Source organism: Pavona decussata, unplaced genomic scaffold (genome assembly GCF_977016875.1).
Source record: "Pavona decussata unplaced genomic scaffold, jaPavDecu1.1 SCAFFOLD_15, whole genome shotgun sequence".
In the NCBI taxonomy this organism is placed as follows: domain Eukaryota; kingdom Metazoa; phylum Cnidaria; class Anthozoa; order Scleractinia; family Agariciidae; genus Pavona; species Pavona decussata.
The window spans coordinates 205,653-232,500 of record NW_028145438.1 but is presented as its reverse complement, the minus strand read 5'-3'; the positions used below and the strand labels follow the sequence as shown (position 1 = coordinate 232,500).

The following is a 26,848-nucleotide window of genomic DNA, read 5'->3' as shown; positions in this document are numbered from 1 at the left end:
CCGTTGAGAATTTAAACGCGTTATAAGACTTTGTATAGGAAATAAAATATTGTCGATATCCCATTCAAAGTCTTATAACGCGTTTAAATTCTCAACGGCTGCCTGTAACCCAATACCGCTTGCACTCAAAGGTCATCGTTCCGCTAGTAATTAACTATTACACGCTCTCTAGTGACGCAAGCTTGGGCTGGCTGTGTGATCACCAACGGAATATCACTGAAGAAAGGAGGAGGACAGAAAACAAATTGTGGCAAACGCTTACACATTAATTGTCAAAAATGCGTAACGAGAACCTTTTCGATATACCGAAAATGTTCCTCCTCGATTATGTGTTAGGCAAACATAGTGAGCCAGCTGTAGCTTCAGTTTCAGTTTATTTTTTGCCATTTTTTTTACACACCACACAAGATAAATGTAAATTAAAATAACAGACTCACACGGCTTTTTGTATCACAAGAATTCTGTTTCCACATGAGGACAGGATGGCGAAACATCCGACTGCGACCAGCATCTCTTTTGCTCGAAAATCCATAGGGAAGAACGCAGAAAACTGAGCGAACACGATATTCTTGGGGCGAGTGCGCGGGCGCCGGAAGGCGAGCGGAAAGAGAGACTACTCTGCTTTCATATAGCGATTGTGAAGCTTTTTGACAGCGACCATTTTTTAAATATGACATATACTCCGGTGATTTATGTTTTTATTTCACGCCCTCGCACCATCAGCGATGAGCATGCCTCATTGAACTCTTTGAAAATTCCTATCTTGCTAAACATGTTTCCTGCAAAAATAATTTTGGTCTTAAAATAGAGTTTGGGAAAAGTACAATACAGTGAATAGAACCTTTTTTTTGCTCCGAGGGATATTTAAACGTTGAATGCGTCTTTACGACTACATGTGACTTGGCGAAAAAAAATTATTCCTACAATATAGTTTTGGTACCTAAATGAACCTTACGAAATGTAGAATGCAGCAAAAATAACATCAGTCTTTCCCTACTTATCGCTGAATTCCACTGTCTCGCCTCTCAGTAGTGAAATCAATGCTGCCGGGTGTACACTGCAAAGCAGTCCCTTTCTGGATAGTCGAGAGGTCGAGCGAAATAGCCGAACGCGAAAAAAACTGGAGGGAACGAGCGGAGGGGGGCTTGGGGAGAGGCGGGAAAAAAGGGGAAAGGAAAAGAAAGGGACTGCGCTCTTAGCTGTAACAGATGCGTTCAGGGTAACTCCACCCACAATTCGTTAAACTCATTAAAAATCCAATAAAATGACAGTTAATAGATCACAACTCCGCATTGTTATTCAATGACCTGACAAGGACATTAGGAGCGAAGAGGAAGAATCGCCGAGCTTGGGCTTTCATCCGAGCTTCTTTGAAAAGCCAAAATCTCTAGAATTTGTGGTGCATTTGAATTTTTCTTCGGGACCCAGAGTTAAAAGAAATCGACGATACAGACGCCTGAAGTGTAATTAAGGACGTGGCTCAAGACAACTGGAAAGCTGTTGTCAATATCATATCATCATGCGGTGAATTCTGCCGTCAAAGCTTGTTTTACGAATGCGAAAATTACATTGTACTTCGCGCCAATGTCTTTTAATAATTTTGGGATCTTCTCGAAGGCAACTGCTTTTAAACCAAAGTAATTTGACTGCAACTGGTCTGCCATAATACTGCGAAGGGGAACAACAACCACGATCGAAGCCGTGTTGGCAAAGTTTTTCGCTATTACGAAGCTTTGATTCTTTGATATATAATGGATTTCCCGAAACCAGTGGGGTGAACGGCCATTACATCTTTTCCCGTAACGAGCGCTTCTACTGCTAGCTTCTGTTCCTCTTTGAGAACTAAGCCGCCGAGTTGATTGCTTAAATTTACGAAGACTTCGTTGCTACTCTCTTTCACGACTGAAGCCATTTTCCTAGTGATCTGAAATGTTGACATCCAAACGTGTGAAGAAGTTAATTACACATCAAACTTGTCTGACAGCAGCTATTGTTTATGGACCAATCGGAATTTTCCGTTGCTGGTGCGACGGGAAATTCGATCGCGTTGGTTACAGTTAAGAGCGCAGTCCCTTTCCTTCCCGCCTCTCCCCAGTTTCTTCTCGTTTATTTCTCCTCGCTCCAGTCGCACTGTGCTGTTAGCGCACCCTCTCGACTGACCAGAAAGGGACTGCTTGCAGTCTATGCCGGGCGTGCGTTTCGACACTTCTTGGTACACGATTAAATTTAATTTCCAGATCTCTTGAGTTTTTGTTATCAGTACCGACTTTAACTGAGATCGAACTCACTGTTTCTGAGTTGCTCCTCGGCTATACTTCAAAGCGAGACGACAACAATCACGGCTGGAGCAACAGAGTCGATCACACGTTTTGCCACAGAATAGGTTTGGTAAATTAGGATTTTACCAAAACCTGTCGGAAAACATCCTCCTCTTATTATTAAGAAGAGCAAGTACGGCATGCACGTTCCAGGATTTGGGGCTATTTAATATGTTACTATTAGTGACATAGACTAATAAAGGTTGCTGACAAGTGTGCGTCATCACCGACCAGTAGACGGAATAAATCCGTCACCAGAATGACGGGCTTCAGAATCGCTGAATGAAAGCAGCACAGTCTCTCTTTTCGCTCGCCTTCCAGCGCCCGCGGTACTTGCGGCTTTGCAGCTCGCGCACGCCGGCGACTCAATTCGAAATTGCTCAGTTTTTTTTTTGTTCGTTCCCGCGGTTTTCGAGCAAAAGGAAGAGTGCTCGCAATGTAAAAAAACATAAACGGTACCGTTTGCTTGGTAAATTTGCCTGTACGTATAGCTTTACAAACTGCCAAATATTTTGTTGTTTAAGTCGGGTGTGTACAGATGTCCTAAATGGAGCCACAGAAATGGGAATCGGAGTCGCACTCAGAAGAATTTCCTAACCTAGCGAGTAATTTGTCGACTCGATAAAAACGCGATGCTTGAGTTTGTTGATTTTCTTCTTTCTTCTTTTTAGAATGGATGCCGAAAATGAAAAATAATGTGTATTATTAAAATTAAACTAAAAGCTGCTCCATTTTAAGTAGAATAGGTAAAGTGTTTATTTGTAGCTGAAATTAAATTAGATTCAAGGCTTTTTAGAGGGTAAACAAATCCCTTTTATACCGGCCACAGCTTGATTGTGAGGGTGCTGTCGACCAAAGAAAAAACTCTGAAGTAATGAGGAGTGCAGGAGAGAAATTGAGCCAAACATTTTCTAGCTACACACTTACAAAACATTAAATGTCGCCATAAATACCTAAGATGGAAACTATCAATACACTTAAAATGTTTCTACTCGATTTTGTCTTAGAGAGGCAGCTGTAGCAGACATAAAATATTGTCTTTCAACATCACTGACTAAAAGTAGAAAACAGCTAAAAAAAAATTAAGGAAATCGGCCTACCCCATCCGTGACGTCTGCCTGGTTTTCTCAGACCACGGCCCGTAAATGAAGTTGAACATGAATTGCATTTTATACTCCATTGTCACCGTTACCATAATTTACTTCAAAGTTCTTCGTAGGCATAATAAGAAAATATCCCCATTTCAATGATCTTGACGATAATTCTCAAATTATTTTTCTTTTTAACAATGTTGATCCTTTTATATGCAGACTTACAGCTGCCTATATCCATTCATGTATGGATTATAGACAGACTTAAATTATTTAATTTAGTGAGAGACCCTTTTGTTATTAGGTTATTCTATATTAGCCCTATTTTATTATAGGTAATACCATGTACTCATGTGGGAATACCGAATAAATTATTGTTGTTGTTGATTAACTGATAAAAACGCGATGCTTGAGTTTTGTTGATTTTCTTCTTTCTTCTTTTCAGAATGGATGCGAATGGAAGGTAATGTGTATTATTAAAATTAAACTAATAGGTGCTCCATTTTAAGTAGAATAAGTGAAGCGTTTATTTGAAGCTGATATTAAATTAGATCCAAGGCTGTTTAGAGAGTGAACAAACCCTTTACTGGCCACAGCTTGAGAAGGAGGCTGTCATACACTTAAAATGTTTCTACTCGATTTTGTCTTAGAGAGCCGGCTGTAGCAGAGACACACTGTCCTTTGTATCATAAGAATTCGGCTTTGCACCTGACCCAATTAATGCAAGCTGATTGGGTCATCAGCACATGAATAATTAATTCGACTTTATAGAAAACCTGGTAATTTAATTTCTTGAAAAAGTAATGAATTTTTTGAATACCCAGTTCTATAAGCTTTAATTTGATATAGGGTTTGTGTATCTGTGATGTAACTGAGAGGCGCTGCATCTGTTAAACTGAAGCCAACCCTGAAGGTACACGGTAGCCTTAATACAAGTAACCGCCAGGCTTTATCTTTGGGGAAATTAAAAATCTGACCTTGTTTAAAGGGAGGGGTTCACTGTTCTGCACATGTCCATGAATCAAAATACGTTTTCGCCTTTGCTCGTTATGACCCAAGCCTGTTTAATTTAATCCGTTGTCTATGAACCACTCGAAAGGGAATAGATAACCTGGGTGGTAATTTTTTTTTTTTCATATGATTGCGTTATTTCGCATGCAAATAACTCTAAACACACCAACCGTGGAATAAATCCTACGGGTTAACGCTAAATTCAATATCGACAATATGAGTATAATCCACTAGCATTTTCTGTGAATTTTGGTCATCAGTCATTTGCTTGGACTAATTATAGAATGTGATTACTGAAGTCCATGTGAGTGGAACTTTTAAGGTCATAAAGTTGATAAGAAAGAGAAAAAAGCATTTATATTTATAGCTATTTATGCACATGCGCTGAAATGTGAACCCCTCCCTTTAATACTAAGCCACTCGTCCGTCTAAGCAAATAAAGCTACGGACAGATAAATCCAATCACAAAACGTTATTTGTTTATTCAGTATCTCGCAAAATACTGTTTAGATCGATGATGAAAAGATGACTAGTATAAGACAACATTTGCATTTCACGTGCACCCCACGTGCGTCATCTTTCTCCGGTGATGAAGATATCTCTTTAATTGTTTCCTCGCTGAAAACAGAAGGGTCAGGTTTCAGCGCTTCCTTCCATTTCAAAATTAATGTTTCAACTTGAAGTCTCATGAAGTAGATTAAACCTACCTTTCCATAAAGCTAATAGGACCTTAGATCAGAACATCGTTACCGTGCGTTTTTGACTCTCCGTATCGGTCCAGGAAATTTGTGAACTGGTTATGTGACCCGATAAATGTGTCACAAGATAACCATACAACGGCATCGTCACCCTACTTTCACTTTCGCGTTACCACCTTCTGAACAGATGGAAACTGTTTTCTTTTGTTGCACACCATTTTTTTTATTATAGACCATGTTTAGTATGTATATTTTGCGAAAAAATAATCGTATACATGTCATCTTTCGTTTGGCGAAGAAGGATGGGGGAGGGGGGTCCGATTTCACATGGGAGTCGTTCGAGAGCGCGCTCTCGAAAATAACGAAGTATTTTGCCTTTTATATAGTTCTCCAACTCCGATTCCAACTAGAAGTCTAACTCAAAGTTTAACTCGAAGAAGTCCAACTCGAAGTTCAACTCAAACTCGAACTCGAACTCGAATCCAAACTATGATTCTGAGGGAAATAGATATCAGACTCTTGACAGGACCAAAAACCTTAACTTTGTGAAAACGATGTTGAGAAAGGAAAGGACTTGGCTGCCTAAAGGGGCTTCAAGTCTACAGCAAAGTAAACGTAAACTTGTAAGCTTTACTGTATTCCTTTTTCTATAAGGGCGTCTAATTTTGGTACTGAGGCTGATCTTTCCTTTTGCTTTTTTTTTTTTTTTTGCGATTTGAGCCTGAAAAACGTTCTGAAGATGTTCTCACATTACGTGCTCTAGTATTTCCCTACATCATAGTGCAAGTGAAACGTATTGTCTCCTGTGACATGCTAACGATGCGCGTGGCATACTATCCCTTCATAATGGGGACATTACATTACTTCGAACCTGATGGAACAGACATACCAAAAAGGGGTTAGGGCATTATTTAGTTTTACACGAATCAGTAGGGAGCGTCACTTTTTCGCCATATTGTTTTACCAAACTAAAACAAATGCATAATATATAAAGTAAAAAGTTTGAACATATAGGATCGCTCTGCTTTTCTTTAATTTTTTTAACAGCAAAAACTGAAGGCAACTAAAAATATGAGCCTATCACATGTACCCGAAGTTTAGAAAGCGGAGTTGTTTGCATCGGCGTATGAGCAAAATTTTTTCATGTCGGCTAAAGTTAATTTGCCCAAATGAAACTTGTTTGCCACTTGTACAGAGAAAGTGGTGTCGGGGCCACGTAATCATGACTCCTTCATAGGAAATGTCCAGATAGAGCTTTTCTCATGTACGAATACGTCTTGACCAATTGCCCGTTCCTATGTTTCATATCGCAATGGTTGATGTAAACATGAGGTTGATTTGCCTTCACGACTTCCAAGCGCGTGTTTTGGCCATTACTCCATAATAGCTCCTAGTGTCAAATGTTACGTATCCCACTTAAACTTTTTCTTTTACTCTTATCTACGAAGACTTTCTCACAGTCCTTTCTCATTTCTGTGAAGTAGCTTCTGTATGGAGGCTGTACTCCCCCGAGACCTTGTCGGTTTTTTGCCCCCTGAGAAAAGAGTCTTGTGCTTGACTTGTCGGCAGTTCTGTAATAGCATATGTACTTTGTAGGAAGATCAATTATTTGTTTTAAGTTTTGGACTTATTTTCGGGTCTTATTTTATTTCTTATTAAACTTCCCCCGCCCAATAATATTGCAAGATAGTCAGGTCTGAATAAGTTCCATGGCCAGTTGAGTGGCTTCCTTCCCAAAATTTCTTTCCTAAAGTTAAGTATTTTGGCCCTGTCTACTGTCTATCAGAGATTTATTTTTATGGGGTCTTACCATAGTTTTGATCCTTCAAGTATGCCTCTCGTCAGTTATCCGCAATCTTGGCCAGGGGGTAATTAATTGTAGAGGCTATAAGCTCAGTATCACTCCATGAGAAGAACATTTTTTTGTTCGTTGCATCGACAGTTACGAATTCCTAAAGGCTATTTTTTATTGGTAATATGATTTTACGATCATCTTAAACACAGCGCAGGGTTGTTTTTCTTCTCTTGGCATACCATTACGGATGGCATTTTAAGGAAAATTCCGTACCCGAACACAGTCCAGTTTTGCCCGAGTAAAGTAATTTCTTTGACGACTGGGCCGAGGGTGGGCGGTGGGGGACTAAGTTTGGTTGATTTATAATCAAACTACTTATATTTCTGCGGTCTTGTCCCGTAAGCTGGAGTCTTTGATCCGAAAACTTAAATTAAAACAGCTGTATGTGGAGGAATTTCATTAATCTGTAGAAGAAAGCGTTACGTAGTTCACGTCATAGGGTATTGTAATTTAATGCATATGAATGTCATTAGCCTGTCGTGGAATACAGTTACAGTTACAAAGGCCATGAATTTATGTTGTTCTTGTGCCGAGAAATAAACCACGAAACTATAAAATATCACTGATAGTAAAACTAATGTAAATGAAAAGCTAACTTTTTTTTTTGCTTACTTAGGTGATAGGGATTCGGACGACAGCGACGAATCTTCAGGTAACTCGACGGTTTAATAAAGGATCTCTCTTCCTTTTAGTTTCACTCGTGAATACCCTAGAAAAACAAATGCAACTATTATACCAAAAGCCTGCTTCAGTCACTAAGACAATGAAATTATATAGCTCCTATGACGAGAAATATACCACAAAGGTATAAAAAACGCGGTAAAGTAACCTAAATGAAAAGCTGGTAGATAACGATCTTGACATACACACGTTTCTTCTTCCTTCTATCATTTACATTGTAGAAAATGTTTTTGCATGAATCTATGTCATGTCAAATTAAAAGCCAGAATTTGGAGTCGATAGCGGGATAAAACGGGTAGGCAAGGAGCATTTGGTTGTTGGCTTTTCTCGACTCTGGTTTAAATTGAACGAACTCAAAATTTTTTGTCCGTCATACTAAAGCACTCAAATGGTGTGGAGGGCGTACATTCGAAGTTACAATTTCTGACAACCTACAAACTCCACCACTATACTAGTCATACGTCAACGACTTAGGCCCCCTTCGCCACATTAGTGTTGTTTCACTGCTTAAAAAAAGCGTTGGGTAGTCTTCCCACCTTCAAAGCAACATTGAGTGAGGGGATAGGGGAGTGAAGGTTTGGTACCCTCCTAATGGTGTTTTCTTTAAGGGAGATTGAAATCCACCCGAACAATTCGCATTTTACTCAACTAGTACTGTCCACGATTGTAGTTGGAGTATTGCATCAAAATGAATGTAGACAACTAAAGCCTGATTTAACAATATGGGACCTGAAGGCATATGCTTCTTGCATCGTGGCCCGCGGTCCCACAATCGATGAATAAAGTTGACGCAGTCAAAGATAGTAAAACTAATGTAAATGAATAGCTTACTTTTTTTTTGCTTACTTAGGTGATAGTGATTCGGACGACAGCGACGAATCTTCAGGTAACTGGATGGTTTAATAAAGGATTTCTTTCCTTTTAGTTTTACTCGTGAATACTCTAGAGAAACAAATGCAACTATTATACCAAAAGCCTGCTTCAGTCACTAAGACAATGAAATTTATATAGCTCCTATGACGAGAAATATACCACAAAGGTATAAAAAACGCCGTAAAGTAACCTAAATGAAAAGCTGGTAGATAACGATCTTGACATGCACACGTTTCTTCTTCCTTCTATCATTTACATTGTAGAAAATGTTTTTGCATGAATCTATGTCATGTCAAATTAAAAGCCAGAATTTGGAGTCGATAGCGGGATAAAACGGGCAGGCAAGGAGCATTTGGTTGTTGGCTTTTCTCGACTCTGGTTTAAATTGAACGAACTCAAAATTTTTTGTCCGTCATACTAAAGCACTCAAATGGTGTGGAGGGCGTACATTCGAAGTTACAATTTCTGACAACCTACAAACTCCACCACTATACTAGTCATACGTCAACGACTTAGGCCCCCTTCGCCACATTAGTGTTGTTTCACTGCTTAAAAAAAGCGTTGGGTAGTCTTCCCACCTTCAAAGCAACATTGAGTGAGGGGATAGGGGAGTGAAGGTTTGGTACCCTCCTAATGGTGTTTTCTTTAAGGGAGATTGAAATCCACCCGAACAATTCGCATTTTACTCAACTAGTACTGTCCACGATTGTAGTTGGAGTATTGCATCAAAATGAATGTAGACAACTAAAGCCTGATTTAACAATATGGGACCTGAAGGCATATGCTTCTTGCATCGTGGCCCGCGGTCCCACAATCGATGAATAAAGTTGACGCAGTCAAAGATAGTAAAACTAATGTAAATGAATAGCTTACTTTTTTTTTGCTTACTTAGGTGATAGTGATTCGGACGACAGCGACGAATCTTCAGGTAACTGGATGGTTTAATAAAGGATTTCTTTCCTTTTAGTTTTACTCGTGAATACTCTAGAGAAACAAATGCAACTATTATACCAAAAGCCTGCTTCAGTCACTAAGACAATGAAATTTATATAGCTCCTATGACGAGAAATATACCACAAAGGTATAAAAAACGCGGTAAAGTAACCTAAATGAAAAGCTGGTAGATAACGATCTTGACATGCACACGTTTCTTCTTCCTTCTATCATTTACATTGTAGAAAATGTTTTTGCATGAATCTATGTCATGTCAAATTAAAAGCCAGAATTTGGAGTCGATAGCGGGATAAAACGGGCAGGCAAGGAGCATTTGGTTGTTGGCTTTTCTCGACTCTGGTTTAAATTGAACGAACTCAAAATTTTTTGTCCGTCATACTAAAGCACTCAAATGGTGTGGAGGCGCGTACATTCGAAGTTACAATTTCTGACAACCTACAAACTCCACCACTATACTAGTCATACGTCAACGACTTAGGCCCCCTTCGCCACATTAGTGTTGTTTCACTGCTTAAAAAAAGCGTTGGGTAGTCTTCCCACCTTCAAAGCAACATTGAGTGAGGGGATAGGGGAGTGAAGGTTTGGTACCCTCCTAATGGTGTTTTCTTAAAGTGCTGCTACGATCAAATTTTCGAATACCTTTTATTTGCGGTTGATTGGTATTTTATGTCCTAAAGTACATGATCTCCAAGTTATATCCTCATAAGATGAAGGAAAGTGCGATTTTTTTGCGCTCAAACTCCACGAATTTTCATCCGCCATTGAACCGCCATGTTCCTGCGGCCTGGTTACCAAAGGCAGATGGTGTCCAATGACAACAGAGGCCGGGTCACCCGGGAAAAAACAAGTGACGTCAGACTCTCAACTCGAAGCCCAGGCAAGCCCTACGAGGCTAACTTCTCATACGGTTTCGAACACGTTTTCGAAAAATGTTTCGTTCTTTCAATGGTGGGAAGTCGCTGTGTTGTTCAGTGGTATAACAACTGCTCTAATCGAGCGGCAGGAATTGCGCTGCATGCGAGTCCGGCCGACAGAACGAGAGATGTGTGGGTCCAGTTTGTTGTCTTGCACGTTTTGCTATTTTCTCGGTTTAGTTCGAGGGACACTTGGGCATTCCACCAAAGTCAGTGAACACAAATTAAACCTGATCTTTTGAAAAGGGTAAGCGATCAGGAGATCGTGAACCTGAAAAAAATCTCCGAAGGGGAAGGAGCGGCAAAAGGTAAGCTTATGTAAAGTGGGCGAAATGTGTGAATATTGTTTTTTATCTTTGGTGATTCCTCGATACCTTGTTCAGCACCCATACAAATAGCAGTTACAAATTTTTATACACATTTTATATTGCGTTTCTAAAGTACTAAACTTTGATTGAACGAGTAAATAATGTAAGTGCAACTAGCTCCCGGAACTAGCTTTTCCCTCCGAAGCATTTCCAAAACATCTCAGTGCGATAAGAGTAAGCTTGTGTTTACTTTGCTTGTGCAAAAGCTTGTGGCAAAAACTGTGCAAACAAACGCGAAGAAAACCACTTTGATTATCCATTTTCACTCAGCTTTCGATAAGGTGGTCTTTGGCGTTTACAAAAGGGTTCCTTCTTTCTTTTAAGTGGTTTTCTTGAAGAAATAGTTTGAATTTTTGGTTTAAGAAAGGTTTTAAGAAAACCTCACATTCAGTTGTTTCTTATCAATTAGATTCAATTGGTAATGTATTTTAAATTTTGATTTATTTTTCAGACACTGAGTTGCAACAACGTCAAAACCCAGCTCTTACTATTAAATACAGGCCAAAACAAGCCTTGCAGAGCACAACACGTGAAAAATGTGGACAACCAAGAAAAGGCCAGTGCTCCTCCTTAAACTAGCAGTTGAAGAGCACTGACCTTTCTCAAGGGCTTTTCTTGATCTTTTGTCATCAACCACCAGTTGACAAATAGAATCAATAAAAGAACTGTTTTCTTTTCATTCATCATGCCTCCTCTTTGTAACTCTTTCCATTACATAGGCTTCTGTTTTAGGGAATGGTCAGAAATTAGTGGGGAGGAGGGGGAGGGAGTGAGGTGGAGATTTTAAATTGAGCAATGAAAATGATGTGACCCTCCATAGCGATGCAAATGAAATTTCATGACCCTCCCCCTGAACAGGTAATACAATGTAGCTCAATTACCAGAAAAAGAAAACAAGAATGGAGGCAAACTGTAAGTTACTTACTGGAACCATTTTGCCGCAACATAATTCAAATCATCTATAGAGCCCATTGGCATCATATAACTCCATTATGCTACACATTTCCTTTACATTAATATTTTAATACTTAATACTTGTCTTGCTTTTGTTAAATAATGACTTAAATTAACAAATTTTATTTTGTCTTTTGTATATAACTCGCTCTCCCTGTCATACTATAAATTATGATTGCAAGAGCATAAATTTATGTGACCCTCTGTTTCCACTGCTTATTCTTTCATGACACTCCACCTCCCCCCTCCCCACCCCCTGCTCCCTGCTAATAGGGAGCTGAAGCACAGACATTCCTGAGCCATGTATAGCAACCAGAACTCAAATGTTTTCTCTTTTGGTGTGGTTTTAAATAAATACTAATTTGAATATAAACAACATTAATATGGTAGCCATTTTGGAATAAGGTTTATGGTTCATTGTCTGCAGTACATTAATAATTTTATTTTTATGTTCATTTGAAAAAGAGTGCCAGAATCTTGTTTCACCAATAAATTTATTGTTGTACAAATGAAATTGAATCTACATTTTCTAAGAATAAACACTGATCAAGAAGAACAACCTTGAGAAAAAAATCAAAGGTGGCTCACAACAGTCTCAACTTTACTTCATTTTGGTAGCATGCATTTGCCCATCTCTCACCGCACCAAAAGTGAAAGTAACGAGAACTGTTACCACAGCAACAGTGTATCAGACTCATCAACACTTGCTTGGGGGTTTGCCCTTAGACATGTAGGACAAAGGATGTTTGTTGTGAGGTTGATTTGACCCTTCATTAGAATAAGCAAAAAAATTTCAATTAATACCTGAATCACAAACTTTAACTCCCAAGAATATTGTTCTCAATGTATATTTGCAAAATTCCTACTTTTCCTCCCCTCATTTGCCTAGATGGATGCTTGTTACCAGAAAGCATGCCTTAATAAATTTTTATTTATAAACCTAGTCATTTCTTCAGTGCGTTAAAGCATCCAGTGCAGTGGTGTTTAACCTGATGTGAGCCACCTTAAAAAAAATATATGTACACAGAAAAGACTGTTAATACTATTACATTGTTCATGATGGTGCAAGGGAAGAATACAAATCATTGCAAATTGTTGTTGCCTTGCAAATTTATTTGTTTATTGATTACTGTACTTATTCAAATCTGGATACAATGATGTCCATGCAGCACCAGCACTCTCCAGGCTTGGTAAGTTGCTCAAGGGAGCAATTTGAACATTTGCACCTGAGAAAATATTGAACCAAGAGGAAACTTACCATCAATTACAAGGGAACGATCAGCTTAAATTCAAGCCATTGTACAGAGCTTTTCACTACAATATATATTCTTTTTCCATGGTAAAAAAGTGCAAAAACAGTAAGCTTACTCGGAACCGAAACTTAACTGTGAAAGCAAAGCTAAAAACCTAAACTTGACTTCGATTTCAATTCAACTGAGTCTCCGGTAGCCTCCCTCCGGGGAATGAACTGGCTAGTAGTCAAGAGAAATTGTTGAGGATTCTCAGGCACTACACTTTTAAAGCTTGCCTGTTTTGTTAATACAGCAAATAACACATCTAAATATCAATCTCTATCTCTAATATCTTACCCGAGGGATGAACGACTCAGCAAAGTCTGCTCTTCCTTTTCTTGTAGCAAAAGCGCTAGCTGCTGAACTTATTCGGCTGCCTCTTCTTCAGACGGAACTAGCTCTACAGAGTCAGGACTTCTTAATTTCCTTTGCCTATATCATGCGAAGACGATCCAGGAGAGCTTTCTGTGGTCAAAACAGCTCTGAAATTCGTCGCCAGAAGGAGGACTACAGTACTCGCTCGATCAGCGAGTTGAGAGTATTACGTCACGACAAAAACACAATAGGTTTGAATAAAAATACCGCAACTCCAATCACTTTCATACCGCGGGCTCACTGGAACATAAATTCATAATGGCGGACTCGAAAACACCAGTTTTCAAGGCTCAATATTTTCAATTTACGGGGCCCAAACTTCATTTCAGTGACCAAGACAGGTACAGCCACATCGGATAAGCTGTAAAGAACGTATTTTTGTTTCATACGTGACATGAAGTTTTGATCGTAGTAGCACTTTAAGGGAGATTGAAATCCACCCGAACAATTCGCATTTTACTCAACTAGTACTGTCCACGATTGTAGTTGGTGATAGTGATTCGGACGACAGCGACGAATCTTCAGGTAACTGGATGGTTTAATAAAGGATTTCTTTCCTTTTAGTTTTACTCGTGAATACTCTAGAGAAACAAATGCAACTATTATACCAGAAGCCTGCTTCATTTACTAAGACAATGAAATTTATATCGCACCGATGCCGAAAAATATAACACGAAGATATATCATAGCGTGGTAAAAGTAATGAAATGAAAAGCTGACAGATAACGGTTTTGACATGCACACGTTTCTCCTTCCTTCTATCATTTACATTGTGGAAATGTTTTGGCGTCAATCTTGTCAAATTGAAAGCCAGAATTTGGAGTCGATGGCGGGTTAACACGGACAGGCAAGGAGCAAGGAGCATTTGGTTAATGGTTTATTGAACAAAGTCAAAATAAAATTTGTTTGTCTGTCTTACTAAAACACTCAAATGGTGTGGAGGCGTGTAAATTCTAACCTACAATTTTTGACAACCTACAAATTCCACCTCTATACTGTTCATACGTCAACAACTCAGGCCAAGGGTTGGGTAGTCGTCCCACCTGAGGGGGAGTGAAGGTTTGGTACCCTCCTGGTGGTGTTTTCGTCAAGGGAGATTGAAATCCACCCGCACAATTCGCATTTTACTCGACAAGCACTGTCCATGATTGTAGTTGGAGTGTTGCATCAAAATGAAAGTAGTCAACTATATCCTGGTTTGACAATATGAGACCTGAAGGCATATGCTTCTTGCATCGTGGCCCGCGGTCCCACGATCGATGAATAAAGTTGACGCAAAAGTCACCACGCTTCGCATTCACATACAGTTCCAGAACCTGTGAACACGCGTGTCGCTCAGGACCACACGAGGACAGCCCTGAACATTTATAATTAATGATATGCTAGAGGTCTGTAGAATTTTTTCCTTTAAATCCATTGCATTAAAGAGCTTTTTCGTTTAACTTTGTCAGGTTTTAAGAACGCGTTAAAGCGTTAGTATGGGTAGCTGTAATTCTTTTGCAATTTGGGTGTAACTTCTTTGTTGCCAGTGGCATAGGATTGGTTCAAAGGCTATTAAAATTTTCGTCTGCGATTTTTTTTTCTGAAAGGATGAACCCAGCCCGAGCCACTTACCCACATCACATTGTGGTCTTGTGGCCTTAGGGATTTTGAAAACGTTAATTGAAATATTTATATACATGACAGTGACGTCACCTCCAAAGGCTCTGCAAATTAGCGTGGAGAGAAATGGTGACGTCCTCTGAGCAGCGCTGGGAACTAGGAATCTCAATCGTCCGCCACATTAAATCCGCTGTACCGTGGACCAGAGATTTTGTGCACTCATTGCTAATACTGCTGTGTTCTCTTGGCTATTTAAATCTTTTATGCTCTTTGATGCTGCTCCGAAATGATAGTGAAACGTTTCGAAGCTTCCTTTCTGAAAAATTAAATTTTCATAAAAGAAAGTAGGAAAACTGCAGCTGCAGCCAGGCAATTTTCCCGTCAGTGTTTTTTTGTCGGTTTCTTTTTGGTATTACGGGAACTATTTGTCAAAAACAATTCTGTTTCGATTAGTTCAAGGTTGAATTATTTTTTTGCCGGATCAACGGGACTACCATTTTAAAACGGGTCTTTCCAGAAATAGGGGCCTGCAAAGCATGCGTGTGCTCTGTCGTGAATTGTAATACCTGTCGTGAATTGTAATAACAGTTGTCGTTAATTGCAATTGTAATAACGTACCTGTCGTGAATTGTAATAACCTGTCGTCGTAATTTGTAATAACCCGAGCTGTCGTGAATTGTAATACCACGTTGTCGTGATTTGTAATAAGTCTTAAGAACAAACAATTACAAAAGAGAATAACAAAAATGACGCAAAAAAACCAGCCTTTGTTTTGATCCATGTGTATTTTTTAAAAAATTGAAACACAATGTCCAGCTTACTTTCGTAACATATGTTTACGCTTTGAAATTGAAGCAACACAACGTTTTAACACCCGAACAGTACAATTTGTCAGGCACCCTTGGTTGGGCAAAATGAGTCCACTGACCGTATTTCAACCGCGTGACTTTTCTAAAATACGACAAAAATACCCTCTTTCATGACAAAGTATTTTAAAAATACGAAAGAGATCTTGAGTGGTGAATGAATACATTCGGACAAGGAAGTCTCATTCTTTTTAAAATGCTCTGCAAGCGTGTTGTCTCAACGTATGAGAGTCACTTCCATACTTGACCGCTCGGTTGTAAAAAACACTTCCTTGAAGACTTCTCAGAACAAAATCTTCAAAAACAACATTTGAAGAAAACATTGCTCTATTCAAACAGAGATTACGCTACAGATGTTACCCCGATAACCTTATAGATAAAACTCTCTCAGAAGTCAATTTCAAAGCAAGAATGTCGGCCCTACAAAACAAAGAGAAAATTAGCTTTGAAGGTCACATTCTTCCTATCTCGACCAATAGGAGCCGTGTTTGGCCTGTCTTCCTTATTTTACCATCATTGTAATTGTTTGTTCTTAAGACTTATTACAAATCACTACAACGTGGTATTACAATTCACGACAGCTCTGATTATTACAAATTACGACAACAGGTTATTACAATTCTCGATAGGTACGTTATTACAATTAACGACAAGTGTTATTACAATTCACGATAGGTATTACAATTCATCACGGTATTACAATTCACGACAGAACATGCGTGATTTATCGTGAAGTTTTTAAGGTTGCGGTTCATTTTAAGGGTATTCGTAGGTAATGTTAATCAATGAATGAATTCATGAGAAGAATTAGGGTGGTAGTCTTATCGCAAAAAGGGTGATAGATGTTTGGGGGCTGATTTCGCCTGAACTTGGCTTAGAGATTGGAGGATACTTCGTTTTCTGCGGGTGAGGAGGAATGTGTAGTTAAGATTGGTTTCTTTTTTTCCGAATAGGTTGTTCCTACCTAATAACGAGCCGCAATTACACAATGTGGCGTTCTAACGGACATTTAAATTTCTTTTCGGCATTCAGGCAGCTATTCTCAATCTTGACTTTTGTACGTGTACCCTTCATGTCTGTACCACACGTCATCACTATTCCTTTTAAGAGTCATTGTCAGTAAAAATCAAAGAAATGGTGGCCACGGTCAAAAAATCGATTTCGCTCATACTTTGTCAGTTTGAAGGCCTAGGTAAGTGACTGAAGGATATGAGGTTAGTTTTTTGAAATATTCCATTTAACGGCAGAAAACCACGAAAAACGGTCACCCCACCGGAAGCTCAGATTTCACCTAGCGGAAACTCGAAATTTTACACTTTTCAGCTTCTCGCTACACAGACGTTTACATAGCTGTGAATCTTTCTTAAGTATAATTGAATACATTGATTCTTCCTTAGTCAAACTATGGCAATAACTTTTATCTCTACTCATTTGTGAGTGAACTGAGACCCGATTAAGAAGACACACTTTTCTCATTTACGCGAAGGTGTAAAATAATCCAAACTCAGCGGCGAAAAAAGCTGACCGGTAGTTCTTCAAATCCTCTAATATTATAACCAAAGACAGCTCAGTCAATGATTTTTAGGTGTACGTTTTTAAATCTTTAGGATCTAGTAGCACTTCTGCATGAACGCCGATCAAAATTCGATAAAATTCAAATTAAGCGCCTTTGAAATCTACAACTCTACATAACAAAGCACTATTGAATAAATTAACTCCTCGGCCAAAGTTTGTACATAAACATAAGGGTTTTACGTTTTTAGCGTTTTGAACCGTTTTAAAGTATTTATTGATGTTAAATATTGTCTACACAGGTAAAACAAACTATGAAACACCAAAATTACCACGAGCTGAAATTAAATCTCACAGGCTCGCTCCCTAATCTGTGTCACGCACGAACGACTTAGCTACAATTAGTACAGTAACAAACAGATATTTACATCTGTTGATTTAAAATAAGTCTTATTTTAAAATATCTTAGTCAACGATGTGCCAGGTTCCCCAGTTAACTTGCTGAAATAAAAATAAAAGAAAATATCAATTCAAACTGAAATGAGAAGCTTTATGCCGTCGATAGCCAATCAGAAGTACCTGTTCTCACGAAAATTGCATCGTTCTCTAAATAAATAAATCGAGTTATCTTTACCTGTGAAACATTGCATCTAAAACCAGAGATTATTGTCGGGGAAGTTCATAGAACAACGATGTCTTGTTCGCTCTTGAATATTGTTGGTGGGATTTGCGGCGCAGATGAAAGCCCAAGTTCTTCAACTTCCGTCACGCCACTCACGCTGTGTAACAGGGATATAAAAAATCACAAGAAGTCTTTGAAATTTTCCGGAATTGAAACGGAGGTAGAATTAATTTTGGCGAGATGTGGATGTTTTCAGAAGCCGGCGAATTTATCGGATATGACTATCTGTCCGGTTCATCGTGCCAAGTTATGTATAGGTTGGCGAAGGTGTGGTAATCTTTGCACCATCCCAGAAGTTGTTTCTGGTCACTGCAAGGAGCTGAGGAAGGCACCCGCACTGGAAAAAGGAATAAATTTATTCCAATCCATGAAGATATTTGAGCTTTCAAAACAGCTCGTCCCTGTGGGCTCAGGTAAGCAACCAACTACTTGATGTTCTACCAAACAGGAACTCTCTCCAATGAATTATTTTTAGTCTATTCATTCTGATAACTTAAGATTATATGAAAGAATCATTTGTTTAAACGACGGAGAGAAATAAGTAGGGGTGGTGAGGGTCATTTTATTACTTATCTCTTCATTCAGTTATCCAATCCAATATTTTTATAACAACCTTTACTCCATGCCTCTCATTTTTTTATGGATTGCGCTTATATTAGTGTGTACACTGTATAATGCCCTAGCCACTTTGTCGCCAGGTATGTGAGTGGGTGAGTGGGTGAGTGGGTGAGTGAGTGAGTGAGTGAGTGAGTGAGTGAGTGAGTGAGTGAGTGAGTGAGTGAGTGAGTGAGTGAGTGAGTGAGTGAGTGAGAAAGTGTCCATAAACAGGTCCGCAGCGCGTGCACAGCACTACCCACATGTACGCAATGTGTTTTTTTATCTCTCAGTTCGTACGCGCGACCCGCTAAACTTTAACTAGTTTCCATTTCCGCGCGCTTGATTGAGCTCAGACACATAATAAATATTTCAGTAACCTCGTTACGTTATAATTACGCATAATTGTATAAAATATAACATTATTTATTTTCTTTCGAAAAATCGTTTTATTTGATCAGGTTATCTTTTTTAAAAGTGTGTTCAGTGAAGAGGTAGATACACTAATGGTATGGCGACCACCTCAAGGCTGCCCCCGCGATTAAACCGGCCAACCAGCGTGTAACTCGCTTATTACAGTTGTAAATCCATTTAAAGTCGTAGGGGTAAAAAGTTTGAAATGCCTCCGCAAGAAGCCAAGACAAATTCAAAGTAACAAAGCTTGACGTACAAGATTGATCAAAGATCTACTTAAATATAGTTTTGTGGGGAAATGGCCACATTGGAGTGATGCAAGGACAGTAATTGTGCTATTAGACGTAAACATATAATTGTCAATGTGACGTTTCCACTAGTATACTGTGCAGACTGTTTTATTTGTGGGTGGTTGGGGAGAGAGAATAGTATGGTTTTTAAATCCTAGCCCCCCCCCCCCCCCCCACACACACACACACACACCCCCTTCCCTCCTTTTTAACTGTCGTAAAAATGACAGTGCACATTATTTATTCTTCGGTGCCTTCTTTGGAAACGTCTTAGTATTTTTCATCGAATATTGTCAAAATTAAACTTTATTTCCTCTATCAATGACAGACTGTACTGTTGTTTGACAAGCGCAATCAATAAAACATGCAAGTCGTAAAACTCAGTGTTTTCTATAGTCCGCATTGGACAACAGAATGAAGAGGATACAAACTCACGCTCATTGGAGACAGTTCCTGCTTGGTAGTACATTTTGCAGTTGTTATTTACCTAAGCCCGTAGGGAGGAGCTATTTTGAAAGATCAAATATCTTCATGGATTGGAAAAAATATATTCCTATTCCAGTGCGGCTACTTTCCACAGCTCCTGCTGAGTGACCCGAAACAACTTCCGGTATGGTGCAAATTATACTTTTGAGAATGATGTATTACTCAGTAAGTGGTACAGGAATAATCGAAAAAAAAAACCGATTCCTTCATGGGACAAACATCCTGCGTACGTGCAATGGAATAAATGTGATGGAATATTTTTGAGCCTGGAGAATAAATGAGAATGGTGTATTATTGAGTAAGTAGCACAGGCATAATCGGAAAAAAAGAAATCCGTGGGGCTCCCCCAGGACCAGGCTGCATTTCATGTAGGATACGCCGAAGATCTTCGGCGTGGGTTTGAAGAGCGCTCGGCGTACTGGCGTACGATCGAAGTCGTTGGCGTACAGCTGGCGTATATCTTGTGGCGTTAGCAGTACAATCATCAAAGTAGCTAGAAAATAAATTTATTCGAACAGACCCCAAACATGTCGGTGCCAAAGTGATTTATGCGTGGTTCAATTCTACCTGTTACCATCCCCCCCCCCGGGCACACCCCCGGGAAAACCCAGCCTGTCTGGCCCGGGGGTCGGGAATTTCCTCAAGCGGTCTTGCCCGGGGGTAGGGGGGCGGGGCAAATCGAAATAACTACTCGCGCAAGGACTTATGGGGTGGCACAATGGCGGCTACTGGAACCACGCGGAAAAGGCCACGTTTTTTGTTTTTCACATTTCGTAAATTTGCAGTCAGAGAGCTGACGTAGACCTGATGAAAGAAAACAAAAAGTAATTAAGTTCAAAAGATAAAAGAGGAAAGGATTTCCTCCCGAAGAAAAATTAATAATGGTTTTTAATGGAATTCACCCGCTTCAGCTTGTTTCAGGCGCAGTTTTAATGTTGTAAATATACTGAGCTAAACACTTTGATCTTCTTGTAGAAAAACAATTTATTTGCACTGAAAATACAAAAGACGTTATTCCATATTGTTTCTAGGAATTTAAGAGTTGTTTTGTAGAGATACATTTCAATTTTTGAGGCAGTTTGGTTGGAACCCCCTCCTGGTGTATTAGTGTGTGTGTCGAGTTTTATAATATTCGCTTTACTTCGGAAGGGAGTTAATTGTTCTAAAAGTTTAGGATTTTTCAGATTCCTAATTTTGTTTAAATAAAGAAATAAATCATCAAAACGAAACAGTTTATTTTTAGTCCATGTCATGAGTCCCGGGGGTGGGGAATTGTCTCTTTCTGTGTGCCCGGGGGTGGGGAATAGGACGTCAAGTACACAAATGCCCGGGGGTGTGCCCGGGGGGGGGGATGGTAACAGGTAGAATTGAACCACGCATTAGTTCAGCCTGCATGACGTGATTTACCCAAGTGACCAGGCTCCAGAGCGTGATTTTGTCACGCTAATCTCCCGCGCAAAATCGCCGGCCCCCCATCTTGGTAAGTAATTCCGTTGGTCACATTGTTGTCAAATGTCAAGTTGGCGGCTTGGCGTGGAATTAAGACGTCCTTGGCGTACCTTCGGTGTGATGTTGACGCGGAATGCAACCTGGCCTCAGGAGTGGAACCTATCGACATCATGTCAGGTTATGCCTAACCCTGACACGATGAGACGAACGGGTGGTCATCTCCAATAAATTCGTTGGCTTTTAAAAACACGTAATCTTGCTAAAATCAATTCTTGTTCAAGTCCGGAGAGTTTTAGGACTGTGCGATGTTTTATATCCTGGTTACACTGAGCGTGAGTAGTGTGACGGAAGTTGAGTAGCAAGTGCGTTCGCCTGCGCCGCAAATCCCACCGACAATACTCAAGAACAAGCAAGACATCGTTGTTATGTATGTCTATGAACTTCACCAACAGCATACTCTGGTTATACGGTTAAGTAGATTTGTTTATTCAGAGAACGGTGCAATATTTGCTTTTCGCGGAAACAGTTACTTCCGATTGGTTATCGACGGCACAAAACTTCTCATACTAAATAAAATCGATTCTAATTGTTCTAGACAGTAGTTTGAATTACTATTAAGGAATTTTTTTATTTCAGCAAGTTAACTGGGGAACCTGGCACATCGTTGACTAAGATATTTTAAAAAATGACTTATTTTAATTAAATCAACAGATGTAAATATCTTTTTTTTACTGTACTAATTGTAGCTAAGTCGCTCGTGCGTGACACAGATTAGAGAGCGAGCCTGTGAGATTTAATTTCAGATCGTGGTAATGTTGGTGTTTCATAGTTTGTTTTACCTGTGTAGACAATATTTAACATCAATAAATACTTTAAAACGGTTCAAAACGCTAAAAACGTAAAACCCTTATGTTTATGTACAAGCTTTGGCCGAGGAGTTGATTTATTCAATAGTGCTTTGTTATGTAGAGTTGTAGATTTCAAAGGCGCTTAATTTGAATTTTATCGAATTTTGATCGGCGTTCATGCAAAAGTGCAACTAGATCCTAAAGATTTAAAAACGTACACCTAAAAATCATTGACTGAACTGTCTTTGGTTATAATATCAGAGGATTTGAAGAACTACCGGTCAGCTTTTTTCGCCGCTGAGTTTGGATTATTTTACACCTTCGCGTAAATGAGAAAAGTGTGTCTTCTTAATCGGGTCTCAGTTCGCTCACAAATGAGTAGAAGTAAAAGTTATTGCCATGGTTTGACTAAGGAAGAATCAATGTATTCAATTATACTTAAGAAAGATTCACAGCTATGTAAACGTCTGTGTAGCGAGAAGCTGAAAAGTGTAAAATTTCGAGTTTCCGCTAGGTGAAATCTGAGCTTCCGGTGGGGTGACCGTTTTTCGTGGTTTTCTGCCGTTAAATGGAATATTTCAAAAAACTAACCTCATATCCTTCAGTCACTTACCTAGGCCTTCAAACTGAAAAAGTATGAGCGAAATCGATTTTTTGACCGTGGCCACGTTTTTTGAATTTTCCTCGATTTTTACTGACATTTACTCTTAACCTTTTCCGTCTTCCTTCACGTGGACATGACATTTCTTTTTTCCAACCAGATGTTCCTTTTTCACCCACCAACGCGTTAGCAACCAAGCTCACCAAAGACACCGCTGTAATTTATAATTACACCAGTTTTCATCACATACTTAGTCCACAATTTTCGAAGGTTTTTTATTACGCTGGTATAAAATTTGAAGTTGACGTGTCCGTCACCAAGGATTGTTGCACTGGATTTTTTATTGCTCGATTGAAAGCGGAAAACAACGGCAACACTGACTGAAGTGTATCAGAGTCAAAGTTCAAAAAATTTCCCTAGATCATATGACCAAAATCACGTCCCTGTAAATTCTCATATTGCCAAATGGAAGGCAGTTTCAAACATTGCAAATTGTTCGAAAATAATATTTAGTGCACAAAAAAATAAACAATGTTTTCACCCAAGATACTTTGCGTGCCATTTTTAGAACAGGTGTACGTACTTTAATCTATACCCAAAGATGCTGTGAATTAATGCAGAGTCCAATTTGAGACAGCTAGGCCCTAAATTGTTCAGAAAAGGAGATAAGTTAAACTGAATGAAATTGATTGACAGACCAAAAGAAAGAAAGCAAAGAAAAATGCATCGATATAATAGAGAAAATGAAGGTAGAAGGACATTTACCGTTACCAATAGCCAACTATGGAATAGTTTGCCTCTAGACCATAGATGTAAGTTGCCCCTTTCGCATTTTCAAACAAATATGGGGAGTTCGCTTTTTCGAGATGAGCGATCATTGCGCAATTTTAATGTTAAGATAATGTTGCTGGTTATTATTAGTTAGTTTGCATATTGAAATGGTCATAACTACTTTTGTTTTATATCTAAGCAGATAGGTTAGATTGATAGGGCCTTTTGTGACGAAATGCGCCGTTACAACTTATAAGGTTGAGTTGGCGTATCGATCAAGTAGTAAAATAACCAAGTTGCGTAAACTTGGTAAACTGTGAGCCTGACACGAGTTCGGACGTCATCACGTCAAGCTCAAGTGTTATTCTAGAACTATGGCTTTGTACTTGGTGCACTTCAGTGAACTCAACCACCTCCCTCATCGACCGTACATCCTCTCTACATGGACTTCCACTGTCTACCTCATACCAACCCCACATCCTTTCCTCCTCTTTCACCTGACGTTTTCCTCCTGCTTCATGTACTCCGGTACACTTTTTCCACCTCTATTGTAACCCGTTTGCACCCCATCCATACTGTCCTGCGCCCTTTCTGTACCTTTCCTGTACCTACCTATCTAACCTCTGTAACCTTCCTTTACCTTTTTTGCACCCCACCTTTGTCCCGGTAATAGTGGTCGTGATGGTGTCAGTGGTGGGTTTGTGAGGGAACGATAGAATTTTGTTGGTAGTGGCACAATGGATTTGTGGTGGCAAAAGTGACATGATGTAATTCACATAAGTCTTATTAAAAATAGAACTGGGTATCATAGTTTTCTCAGCAGCTTGATTTAGTCTTGAATCCAACAAATACTGAGGCAGTGAAATATGTTCACATGGCATTTTAGAACTGAGTTCATGGAAGAGCAACAAGTATTAAAACTTTGTTCTGGAAGAGTATTTTTTCGCAGACGGCAATTACAATCGTTGCGGAGAAATCAAAACTGCTTTCGGGGAATCGCTCAGTGATTTTGAATCATGTGAAAAAGAAATAAGTAATGATGCCTTTAACTTGAACGTGAAAGAGCCGTTTCGCAATACTTGGCAAGTATGACGTTTTCTACATTGATATATTCTTCCGCAATCTAATGAGCTTCCTTGGCATTTTATTCATGAGTACAAGAAAATCCCCTATGACTATATTTATGTTGATGCAGTCATCCCCAGATTAATGGGATTTCTTCCTAATAGGCAGGGGCACCCAACGACAGTTTTCTCTCAGATCCTTTGAAACGCAATTTTAGGCTATCTGGAGTGCTTTTAAAGCTCTGTAGGTTTAATTCAGACTTCGCTAATATATTTATATCTGTTCGGTCATTCTAGGGGAACTTCAGTCTTTTCGAAATTACTAGGACATATTTGTCCATTACCCGAAAACCTTACGTCTTATTTCCTTTCCGAAAATCTTAGCCGACCTTTTTTCGGCAACCGAAACGACATTTTTATCAATCCGAAAACACTAGGCCTTAAATTTCCCATATCACGAAAGTTCGGGGTGAAAATTTCCTTCAGAAAATTGTAGGGGATTAAGGGCCTTCCGAACAGGTAATTTGCCGAAACGATCCGTTGGGTGCCCCTGAAAAGGCAGGGACAAATTATCTCTACATAACTACACTGTAGTAGTATAGAAAGCATCGGTCAAACCCGTTATTCAGCAGTTTATTCTCATTCGCGTACAGTGGAATACACTGACACGTAGTGAGGCAGTTAGCCACTGTCTTAATCTTAGGGCTAACAACGAGGAGGATAGAAGGGGTTCCCCTTCGCGCTCCCTCGCTTTGTGCGCGCCCGCACCTGCCACGCAGGCTAGAAATTGCAGTATATTTGGCAAGTTGAGCCGACGCAGCTAGTTTGAGAATTTGGCCCTTTTAACTGAGTTCACCCAAGCTAGGGTTCCGTCTACACGTTTGTGTTTACATTCGTAAACGTATACAAAGTTTTCTGTCCACACTTTAAACGATGATACCCCATCATATCGTTTACGCCTGACATTAGAAAGAACTTAACAATGCTGCTTCTCTAAAGTAACACTGTAGCATGATACCCTTTGCTCTGAGAATGATGTTTTCTACTTTTATTCCACCGCACACCAATAAGATTTCTCTGCACTCTATTCATGATGTAAAGACAATGGCCTATGACGCAAATATGCGGCAATCTTGTTTACCGCTCTCGAATTTGGCTACGCACTGTTTGTTCAAGAAATAAAGACAGTAACCTTTGGTACCCCTCAACCTTGATGTCTTCAAACGCACTTTAAGGACATGACACCGCAATAAGGGGGTTAAATCGATGCTGTTTATACATTCTTGTTTATGTTTCAACCCATTTTCTTCCTTCCCCGACCTCGGAGTAATCTTTTTCTTACCTTTAGACTAGTGCTTGGGTCCGGTTCTCGGGCACGGGTGCTAGTCTGAAAATTTTTTTTTTGCTTCCCGAGAAAAAAAAAACTCCGACCCTGCCCGAACACGGTCTCTACCTCAAAATGTAGTACTCGGTCACCGGTCCTTGACACGGGCACTGCACGGTCGAACAGTATTCTTTCAGTTCCGTGCTTTTTCACCATTCCTCCATGCAATACCTGAAACAGAAACCAAAGGACGTAGAAGAAGAGATTCGTTAAACAAATTGAAAATTGAAATTGAACTCTTGCCACAGAAACTTGAAATTCACCATGGAGATAGCTGAACAGAATGCCATTTCTTTTGTTGGTATGAACATTACCAAAAGTGGCAACAGGCTCGAAACATCAGTCTACAGAAAGTCCACAAACGCTGGCCTACTTCTACACTACCACAGCCATGTGGACAAACGTTGCAAAGACTTCTTACTCACCACCATGATCCATCGTGCACATCAGCTGTCATCTACCCCTACTGCGTTTTCTGATGAGTCCAACAAGCTCCACTCTACGTTCCTCAACCTCGACTACCCAATTAATTTGATCAATTCAGCGATCAACAATTTTTTCCATAACAACAACGACAACATCGATGCAGACAGGAATACAATGGATGACAGCTCTACCATCATGGTCCCACAACCATTTAAAGATCAACAATCAGTTAACTCCGTCAAGAAGCAAATGCAAAATTTCAGCGCCAACATTGGAGTCCAAATTAAACCCGGCTTTCAATCTAAGAAGATTGGCCAAATTCTCGCTCTAAAAGAGAAGAAGCCCCCTATTGTCAACAATCAATGCGTGGTCTACAAATTTGAATGTGAATTGAACCCTGCGTTAAATACTCAGAAAGACTCTTCGCGCCAAACTCTTTACATGACTCTTTACATGGCGTGCGAATACTTCTTTT

At 39.5% G+C, this 26,848-nt stretch overlaps 1 protein-coding gene and 2 long non-coding RNA genes across 7 annotated transcripts in view; 2 read left to right on the top strand and 1 right to left on the bottom strand.

Moving 5' to 3' along the window:
• The window catches only part of LOC146487521 (uncharacterized), a 169,459-nt gene that overhangs the window by 30,676 nt on the left and 111,935 nt on the right, over positions 1 to 26,848 (top strand). For 4 of the 5 annotated variants that reach the window (XR_014856832.1, XM_085084163.1, XM_085084162.1 and 1 more), the window contains exons 7-10: positions 3,855 to 3,872; positions 7,590 to 7,625; positions 8,505 to 8,540; positions 9,420 to 9,455. Coding sequence is in view for 4 of the 5 variants with exons in the window: in XM_085084163.1 (XP_084940289.1) it covers positions 3,855 to 3,872; positions 7,590 to 7,625; positions 8,505 to 8,540; positions 9,420 to 9,455 (126 nt within the window). In the remaining variant the exon portion in view is untranslated. Of the gene's footprint in view, positions 1 to 3,854; positions 3,873 to 7,589; positions 7,628 to 8,504; positions 8,541 to 9,419; positions 9,456 to 13,875; positions 13,910 to 26,848 lie in introns of all 5 variants that reach the window. The other variant, XM_085084171.1, reaches the window with a different exon arrangement.
• Positions 9,480 to 11,446, top strand: LOC146487525 (uncharacterized). The gene is made up of 2 exons (XR_014856891.1): positions 9,480 to 10,703; positions 11,215 to 11,446. It is a non-coding gene; the product is annotated as an uncharacterized LOC146487525 (long non-coding RNA).
• LOC146487524 (uncharacterized) lies at positions 12,810 to 13,868 on the bottom strand. The gene is made up of 2 exons (XR_014856895.1): positions 13,307 to 13,868; positions 12,810 to 12,943 (listed from the first exon to the last, which is right to left on the bottom strand). It is a non-coding gene; the product is annotated as an uncharacterized LOC146487524 (long non-coding RNA).